The sequence below is a fragment of the Dicentrarchus labrax genome, unplaced genomic scaffold, assembly GCF_905237075.1.
Source record: "Dicentrarchus labrax unplaced genomic scaffold, dlabrax2021, whole genome shotgun sequence".
Taxonomy (NCBI): Eukaryota; Metazoa; Chordata; class Actinopteri; family Moronidae; genus Dicentrarchus; species Dicentrarchus labrax.
Window position 1 is genome coordinate 17,074,017 of NW_026136722.1, and position 10,191 is coordinate 17,084,207.

The 10,191-nt window shown below is 37.9% G+C and overlaps 1 protein-coding gene across 2 annotated transcripts in view; it reads left to right on the forward strand.

Annotated features, from left to right (window-relative positions):
* Positions 1-9,831, forward strand: part of LOC127356217 (uncharacterized) — a 59,416-nt gene extending 49,585 nt beyond the window's left edge. The window contains exons 1-5 of one of the 2 annotated variants that reach the window (XM_051387792.1): positions 5,125-5,293; positions 5,395-5,463; positions 6,792-7,385; positions 7,469-7,588; positions 8,116-9,831. In XM_051387792.1, the coding sequence (XP_051243752.1) occupies positions 5,450-5,463; positions 6,792-7,385; positions 7,469-7,588; positions 8,116-9,055 (1,668 nt within the window). In that variant the 5' untranslated portion in view covers positions 5,125-5,293; positions 5,395-5,449 and the 3' untranslated portion in view covers positions 9,056-9,831. Of the gene's footprint in view, positions 1-5,124; positions 5,294-5,394; positions 5,464-6,791; positions 7,386-7,468; positions 7,589-8,115 lie in introns of those variants that run through there. The other variant, XM_051387790.1, reaches the window with a different exon arrangement.
* The last annotated feature ends 360 nt before the right edge of the window (positions 9,832-10,191 follow it).

Sequence of the window (10,191 nt, forward strand, 5' to 3'; positions counted from 1 at the left end):
ACACACTGACTACTAGTTCCTCTTTTGTAAATTCCCTTTAACACTCCTGGAAACACTACATTCATTTTCATTTGGGCGTAGCCTAAAGTAAGAGAAAGCAAGGACAGCTAGGAGGGAGGAGAGGGGAAAAAATGGGAAAACCAGAAAACATTTTCTCCATAAAATATGATCCAGTTTCACTAGAATCTGCCACATAGTTGGTGGTGTGTTACCAAGATGATGACCATGGTAACAATCATTCCTGCCTAGCATCAGTATGTTAATAATGTTATTGCATTTGCTTGATTTAACTTATATTCAGCCACTATGAAGCTTGAGAATTTTGTTTCAGAAACTGGAGCCAGTTTTCCATAGCTGTGGTGTCAGTGGGGGTAGCAGCTTTACCTGTCCTTGCAAAGTGTTATTTTTGTAATGTTTTCATTTTACAATCAAACCTAAAAACTCTGTACATACATCATTCTGCAAAGACCCCTTTACACTTTGGCTTTTTCTACCACTGAGGTGCCCTTGAGCAAGGCCCTTAACCCCAACTGCTCCGGTGGAACTGCTCAGTGGCCAGCAGATCAGACTGTGGTTGTGTGGTTTATAGGCCTAGAGGCAATTCATATATAAGATTATATGTCTCGCTGTCTGTCACAATCAAACCAGTTACATGGTCCCTATTACATGTGCTCAGGTATTTGTCTGTGTTACGACCTCAAATGTGAAATCCAGGGGTGAGAGGAGCAACAATTAATGAATAACCCAGGAATATAGAAAAATGGAAAAACTGAATAATATGTACCAACAAAACAATCTATTAATCAGGTTAATGTCTTACTTACAAATTAAAAGCTCAAGGTTTCAACAGAAATATACTTCTTAAAACAGAAAGTGAAAATAGCGTTTCTCTCTCAGGGGAAGGTGACCTTAAGTGTTTATTTGCTTCATGGTTTTTGTTTCAGTAATGGCACACACGCACACACAGACGACGTACAGCACAACACAACTCTGTTTCGCAGTTTGCTTGCTGTTGTCCTTGTTTTAAAGCTGGTTGGACTGATTGATGAAGTATTGTCGGAGGGGAGGGCGATACCTGGAACAGGGCACACAGAACAGGGCAGAAGCAAAACAAAACACCACACTATACTCGTAACACCCCCTCCCATAAGAGCAAACCATTAGTTTGCTAAAGGGGCTTAACAAAACATAGCTTTAAAATGACACTAGCCCAATTGGAGAAAAGAAGTAGATACCTCTTCAAGTAGGTTATATGTTGAAACTAAAATTAAGTTGGCTTTACATTCAAAAACTTAAGTAGCTTTTACAAAGACCTGCCTTGCTACATCTAAATAATAATATGATGCAAAAAGTTGCCTTGATTTTTTAAAAAGTAAATCATGCAGAAAATTTTCATCAGTGTAAAGTCTAAAAGACCTTTGGGTGTAAAACTATATCAAATACCAACTGCAAATTAATGAACATGGGCTGTATGTTTTTGTTTGATTAGATTTATATTCTGCCACTATGAAGTTTGACTCGATGCATTATATGTCATTCAGTCACTAAGTTACAAGAATAAGATTATGTGAAAAATCCCTTCACCTTGGAACTGCAATGGGCTGCATTTTAAAATGATTCATTAATTTTTTTCCCATATACATTTACTGTAACAGAAAACAGAGAAGCCAAATGTTTTTGTTTCAGAAACAAGAGCCAGTTTTCCGTAGCTGTGGTGTCAGTGGGGGTACTTGTTTTACCTCAATACAGGCTTTGTCTGCCTGTATAGACCCTGACTTTCAGTGGGTCAACTAAGGACATTACTTTCATTTTTACTTTTGTCTTAAACACACTGACTACTGGTTCTTTGTTTGTAAATTCCCCTTAACATTCCTGGAAGCACTACATTCATTTTCATCTGGGCGCGGCCTAAAGTAGGAGAAAGCAAGGACAGCTAGGAGGGAGGAGAGGGGGAAAAAGGGGAAAACCAGAAAACATTTTCTCCATAAAATATGATCCAGTTTCACTAGAATCTGCCACATAGTTGGTGGTGTGTTACCAAGATGATGACCATAGTAACAATCATTCCTGCCTAGCATCAGTATGTTAATAATGTTATTGCATTTGCTTGATTTAACTTATATTCAGCCACTATGAAGCTTGAGAATTTTGTTTCAGAAACTGGAGCCAGTTTTCCATAGCTGTGGTGTCAGTGGGGGTAGCAGCTTTACCTGTCCTTGCAAAGTGTTATTTTTGTAATGTTTTCATTTTACAATCAAACCTAAAAACTCTGTACATACATCATTCTGCAAAGACCCCCTTTACACTTTGGCTTTTTCTACCACTGAGGTGCCCTTGAGCAAGGCCATTAACCCCAACTGCTTCGGTGGAACTGCTCAGTGGCCAGCAGATCAGACTGTGGTTGTGTGGTTTATAGGCCTAGAGGCAATTCATATATAAGATTATATGTCTCGCTGTCTGTCACAATCAAACCAGTTACATGGTCCCTATTACATGTGCTCAGGCATTTGTCTGTGTTACAACCTCAAATGTGAAATCCAGGGGTGAGAGGAGCAACAATTAATGAATAACCCAGGAAAAGAGAAAAATGGAAAAACTGAATAATATGTACCAACAAAACTATCTATTAATCAGGTTAATGTCTTAATTACAAATGAAAAGCTCAAGGTTTCAACAGAAATATACTTTCTTAAAACAGAAAGTGAAAATAATATTTCTCTCTCAGGGGAGGCTGACCTTAAGTGTTTATTTGCTTCATGGTTTTTGTTTCAGTAATAGCACACACGCACACACAGACGACGTACAGCACAACACAACTCTGTTTCGCAGTTTGCTTGCTGTTGTCCTTGTTTTAAAGCTGGTTGGACTGATTGATGAAGTATTGTCGGAGGGGAGGGCGATACCTGGAACAGGGCACACAGAACAGGGCAGAAGCAAAACAAAACACCACACTATACTCGTAACACCCCCTCCCATAAGAGCAAACCATTAGTTTGCTAAAGGGGCTTAACAAAACATAGCTTTAAAATGACACTAGCCCAATTGTAGAAAAGAAGTAGATACCTCTTCAAGTAAGTTATATGTTGAAACTAAAATTAAGTTGGCTTTACATTCAAAAACTTAAGTAGCTTTTACAAAGACCTGCCTTGCTACATCTAAATAATAATATGATGCAAAAAGTTGCCTTGATTTTTTAAAAAGTAAATCATGCAGAAACTTTTCATCAGTGTAAAGTCTAAAAGACCTTTGGGTGTAAAACTATATCAAATACCAACTGCAAATTAACGAAGAGTAAACAATTATCTCTGAATTCAAAACTAAGGTCTATAAAGTAAATATTACATATTGCTAGATGGTACTTTACATCTACAATGTTTGGTCAGGTGTACCACAGTAGCTTGTGCTTTACTTTTTGTAACATCAGTATCCAGCTGTTATCACTCTATTAACTATGTAGTAATTAGCTGCCAATCATTTTTTAAACTACCTGGTAACATGACATAGCACTCTGCTTTTCTTTTGTCTTCTTCCAGATTGAAGAAAATTAAGTTTGGGTGGTCTGAGTAGGTGAACAAATGACGCCCCATGAAGATGCTTTACCATCAAATGAGAACTCTAACTGACCATCTCCACCAGCAGCATGCCTTTCTGTGCTTTGTTATCAGAGACAGACTGGCCTGGTACAATGGTTGCTCTCATCCAACGCCTCAAAGAGCTGGAAAGAAGGCTACATCATGCCACTGTGTTGTTCCACCAATATGTGCCAGACATTGTACCTGCAACACACACTTACATCACCCCAGACAACCCCTTTTTGTCTCAGGCATGTCAAGCATACAGACGCTGAAATACAATGATGATGGTGATTATTTCTGCTTACTGATTTTAATGAGCAATGTGAGCAAGTTTGAATGTTTTGGTATGTATTGTTCAATATGTCAGTGCGACCCGAGATTGATCAAACTTAGACAATTTAGGTTGTTTGTGTGTTTTCCATCATAGGTGGTTAGGATGCAATTGAAATTCTTTAAAATAACATTAAAATAAAAGTGCCCTTTTTAGCCAGAGATTCCCAAGATACACAAAACATCAAAAGGATAAAAAAAATAAGAAAGTCCAAAGGGACAAATGGACGTGAAATAAGTTGTACATTGCATTCACAATGGTCTTAAGGTCTTAAAAAGTCTTAAATCTAACTTGTGGAAACTGTAGAAAGCCAACTACAATAACCTAAGAATCCCTGTTCCATGCTGTTAATTTAGGTGGGAAAATGTCTACTCAGACATTTTTTCAATGAGAATTTAAATCTATATAGTGACTCATCTTAATGCCTATTGGTAACCCATCACTGGATGGCACTTGAACCAAATCAAATCAGTTGTACTCCCTCGTGTGGTGTAATTACGGTATTCACTAACTTTGGTAAATTAGTTGCACAGGTAACATCATTATCAATAATCCTGTGAGTTAAACACATTTTATTCTGTAAAACTCTGTCTGAACTATCTTGACCCAAAAAAACCTGGTTTAAACTTGCTCTTTTTGAACAATAAACACTGTTTTTGTAGAAGTTGTTGTGTCAGCGACTTTCTTAAGCCTTAGTACTCTAGGTATATTGGTGAATAACTTTATAATTAACACTAACCATATTAATGTACACTATTTCTTTGTAAAAATTGACACATTTGTAGATTAAGGTTACTGATACATTCAATGTCAGTTTGTAAAAGTGAAAATGAACATACAGCTGTGTTGACTACAAATAAAAATTTTTATAAAAAAGTAAATAACTTAATAAAAAATCATTCTAAAATGACTTTACATTTATGAGATTGTTTCCACCAACTTGTTGGCCAGCATATTTTTTATACTTTAGCAGCATAAACTTTAGACTAAATACACTTCTGAACTGCTGACCACTGGAGTTCTGGCGAAAATCTCGCATGAACGCCAAAAGTCCCAAAAAGAAGAAAAAAAACTGCACCACAAACACTTTTATTCACCATTCCTCCACTTCTTTTGTGTATGTTACAACAGGTCTCCCTCAGGAGACACAGAAATGACTTCATCAGTCACTTAAAGCTTTGGGTCTTATCATCAACATCTATATTTCTGGTAGTCGTTGAACAGGAAACAGGAAACCAGCACAGGCGCGCAGTCGATACTGTGCTGTTATAAAACTCAGTTGGTAAAACTCAGCGAGTGAGTTGAGCAGGTGACGTGGAGAAAGGAGAACAAAACCAAACACACTTGTGCATACTTGCCGAAGTTTTGTCCACAATTGTTGATTGAGGTATATCAGCAGGCAAAAACATGTTTTGATGATCTTTGCCACAATAAAAAAAAAACAGATTTCTAATCTTGATTGGATTTATTTAAATTCTAACCACACAGGTAATCGATGAAGCCCAAATAAGGATCTGAAGACAACATACAGAGAGGAGGAAACATGTCTACAGCCAGGTAAGGAGTTTGAACCTTTGGGCTGCACAGAAAATGAGAGAAAAGCTAATAGTAACTGTAAAGTGTTAAATAAGGTAGCGGACAGATATTGGGATGTCAGAAACTCCAATAAAGAACACAATAACTTAATAATATGATATTCAATGAATCCGACCTTTTAGTGTGTTTTGTAACCCTCAGTGCACACTTACATACCTGATCCTAGAAATTAATGTTGTATCTTAAAAACAATGGCAACAAAAAGAGAAATAAGCAGCTCTTAGCTTCGGTTATGTCAGTAAAGACAATTATTCATTGTGAATCATCGTAAAATAATTTCAGTTTAAAATCTATCATATTGCAAACTATTGGGCCCAAAGAATATGTGGAACACTATTTAATCACTATTGGACTCATTATACCTGTTGATCTACTCATTTTGCGACACCATTTGTGCTCTGGTGACATCTGCTGGTCAGATCTTGTAAACGCGACAATTACTAAAACTCATATGACCATGAATTGAACCATTGTTCCAAACCTTTGTGGCCTGTGGATCCTAAAACAAAACAATATTACTAGTTGGAAATTACTAGAAAATAGATAGATCTGAATTTATTCCATTTGATGTCCCATATTCTATTTTATGTAAATAGAAAGGACAATAAAGTAACCTGAATAATTTCATACCATTTGTATCATTAAATCAGTCAAACAGCAAAGATTAAAGGATTTTCAGTTTTTAAAGTAGTTTTACTGCTCTTCATTCCTGTCAATCATCATCTCTCTTGTGACCTCTTGGAGGGATTCTGACCCCCAGGTTGGGAACTACTGATGTATGTAATAGGCCTTCATATGTGGGTGGGCTTTGTGGTTTGAATCCTTAATGTATCATTTGTTTATAAATACTGTCGGCTATGTGTGACAATTAGTTTATCTTATATACAGTATTTATGTCCTTTTTGTGCACTCATATATAGAATTTAAAGAGACAGCCAACATTATCAGGTCTGGTCTGAACACAAAATGTGTACCAGATGCATAAAAGGGATAGGCTAACACTAGGACACTTAGTTTTTGTGTATTTTGTTTCTCTTTGTGCTATTTTTTTTGTCTCTTTGTACCTCCTCAATCATTTTGTTCCTTCTTTTAAATGTTCACGCATTTCTCTGTAGTCATTTTGTGTCTCTTCATAGTTGATTTATGTCTTTTTGCATCTCTTTGTAGACGTTCTGTATCTTTTTCAGTTTCAGTTTTTCAGTCTTGCAATGTGAGACTAACTGTGAGACATAATATCGTCCAGAATTTGTTTTCAAATCTCACAAACTGGATGTCGTCTTGTCTTGCAGAAAGGAGCTACAGGAGGCCTTGTGCCACTACACCGAAGATACTCTAATCTACATTGACACTGTGAGAGGATTCTGTGAGAGTACCTCTAAATGGATGATTGGGAGGGAGTCAGAGTTGGACATGATGAGAGACATGAAGGACAGGGCTGACAAAATTGACCTGAACTTTAACCATGTAACCAAGTCAGAGACCAAAGGTAAAGCCTTTTGGGAATATATGAAGAGCAAGGTGACCCAGGTGACTGCAGAGAGCAGGCGTGCAGAGCTGGAGAAGGAGCTGGCTGCTGTGCTGAAGGACACTCTGGGAGGCCTGGAGAAGCTTGACTGCTTCCTGGATTCAGTGGAGAAGCTGGCGGTCACCTCCCTTCATGTGTTCACAGAGAACCAGGTGTTGCATCTACCAGAAGGGATCAGCCTTGAAAATGTTCAGGTTGTCATCACTGCTGCACGGCTAATCTGCCCTCTCCTCCTCGAGTTTAAAAGAGATGCCAGTGTCTTCTTCCTTCCCAGACTTCAGAATGTGGAAGTGCTAGCATATCAGCTGGACAAATACATTCAGACCACCCAGGAAATCTGTGAGAAGCTGGAGAAAAGGTAAACTTTTTCAAAATAATATTCAGATTTTGCAAAATAAAAACATCTATTTTAGGAAGTAAATGTAACTGTGTCTTCCACAGCTCCTTCTGTGAGTTTGACCTGAAGATGATTATGAAAACTGTGGTAGACCTCGATGTGGATTTGTCCGAAGATGACATACAAAGGATGTTGTATCACATTAAGCAGCTTGATGATATCAGGTAAGCACATCTTTCTTATCTTAATTTATTTATATTTTGAAAGCACTTTATTTTTCTGTGTGATTTGTATATTTTATGCACCAATGCACCAGGACACATTCCTCGTAGGTGTAAAAACCTACTTGGTAATAAACATAATTCTGATTCTCATTCTGATTCTGACATTAAGCCAAGATGATGACAATCATTCCTGCCTAGAATCAGTATGTTAACATTGTTATTGTTAACATGTTAACATGTTGACGTTAGCATTTAGCTCAAAGCATAGACTTTAAATGTACTGAAACTAAATTAAATTCGTGGCATTGGGCTTTCCCAGCAGGAATTAAGACCTCAGTATAATTAGTAATTTATTTTATTTTATGAAATATTGTTGCCACATTGGCTTATCTTTGTTTTATGTGAATGTTATTGCTCCTTATAGCATCCTAGTGTCTGTTCAAAACGGATTTTTTAAGTAACCTGCTCATCTTTTGGATATCTCATCTTATTCATTCTTTCTTAATTTTTTCTTTTCTTCATATCAGGATGAACCAAAACTTCAGGATGGTGTTCTTGTTCCAGGGGGAATCATGTTCTGGCTTCATCACTGAGTTCACAGAGCGAGAGCACAGGATGCTGGGGTTTCTAAAAGACCTGGAAGAGAGTGCTGTTCAGCTAGACAGGATGAATAAGGGGGCAAAGATCTCCAGTGTGGCAGGCAGCTCAGTGGGGGCAGTTGGAGGTGTGCTTTCCATTGTTGGTTTGGCATTAATCCCTGTAACAGCAGGAGTGTCTCTAGCTCTGACGATGACTGGGGTAGGGCTGGGAGTTACCAGCGGAGTCAACAGTCTTGTTACCACTGCCACAGAGATTGGAGTAAACCGTACACAGCAAAAGAAAGCCAGTGAAGTCTTCAAGAGCTTCATGGAGGATGTGCAGACTCTCCAGGATTGTCTGGAGGAGGTGACCAAAAGGGAAACAAACCCGATAGATGTGGCTGTGGGAGTCGGCAAGGTGCTTTGTAAAGCTGGTGTTGTTGGGAAAGGCATTGATTCACTTGTTGATGCTGCCTCTGCTGTTAAGATGTTGAAAAGTGAGGAGCTGCTTACAAGTGCTGGCAAGGTGGTGGTCCAGGAAGGTAAAGCATTACGTAACGTTCCCAGGGTGGCCTCAGACATCCCAGATGTTGGTCAAGCAGCAGTCAAAGGGCCTCTTGCCCTCTCCAAGTCAGCCAGGGCAGGTCTCATCGCAGTCAATGCTCTTTTCCTTGGAATGGATATCTTCTTCATCTGTAAGGACAGCATCAGTCTGTACAAAGGCAGTGAGACTGAATTCTCACAGCTCATCAGAGCCAGAGCTGCACTCTGGAGCTCAGAGATGGACTCATGGCAGAAGATCCATGACTCCCTGAGCAAAGGTCTGCTGACATCAGAGAAAAAACAAGCTGTGCTGGAGTCGCCATTTTATCCAGGGAGAGAGATCTAGAAACAAAAAGAAACAGAAATAGTAATTTCATGTGACAAAGTGGTCGAAACATGAAATAAAATACATAGTATTGATAAATAATAGCGCTCTGTCAGACTACTTAATTTGCGGCAACACTCGCAGAGCGAAATCCCGCTAATGTTTGAATTATGTCTAAATCCATTTTATATCAATCATATATGATTAAACATTGCATACAACAGAAAATCACTGATCATCCTTAACTACACTTTACAGTAGGTCGCTGGTAGTTTAACCATTTGAATCACTGTGTAGCTGATTTACTTTTTTGCTTTTTTGCCTAATTGCTATTGATAAACAAATGTTCAGGGAAGTTGTTCAACCCTATTTTAGAAGTTACCTGGCAAACTGTAATCCTGCTAAAACCCTCACTTAGACTCTAGTTTCTGGTTGTTAAAAATCAAATGTGACATTTCTTGCACTTTCCCATGAATAGTGAGGTATTTTAATGCTTTGGTTCATGTAAGACCTGTGGACAAGTTGCCACTTTTAGCTTTAGTTAACCAAACTAGAGTTCACCCTGGAGCTAGATATATTTTAAGATTAAATTGTATTACCAATGAAGTGCCTACTATGTTTTTATCGTCAGACACTGAAGTCAAATTATACCAGTGTTTTGTTGAATTATTAAAAATGGTGTACCTGTCTTGTCTTTTTTTTAAATGTTCAATGCTTTAATTTTATAATGTAATCTTGCTTCATTATCTGAGCATATACTTTGGCATTAACAATAATAAACATATTTCATTAAGTAACCGCTGAAATAAACTGTGGTGTGATTCTTTTATGTTTCAAAGCCACTATCTTTGGATTAGGACCTTCATAAATTTGGTAGGGGAATAATGGGGACCCTCATACACACTCATTAAATGGTTCAAGGTTTGTCACAACACAGGTTTGCACAGTTTGGGATAACATTGATGTGGGGGATAGTAGCAGCCAAAAAAAAGTATACTTTTAGTCAGAAAAATGGTTCATTGAATGAGTTTTGTCATTCAAATGAAGTAGCTACGGTAAGTGTTGTGGACATTTGGGCACCTTTGATAATTTGGTTGGATTTTTATTTTGTTTTGGTTGCAATGAATTTGGTTACTTATTTTGACCGGTCCACCTTA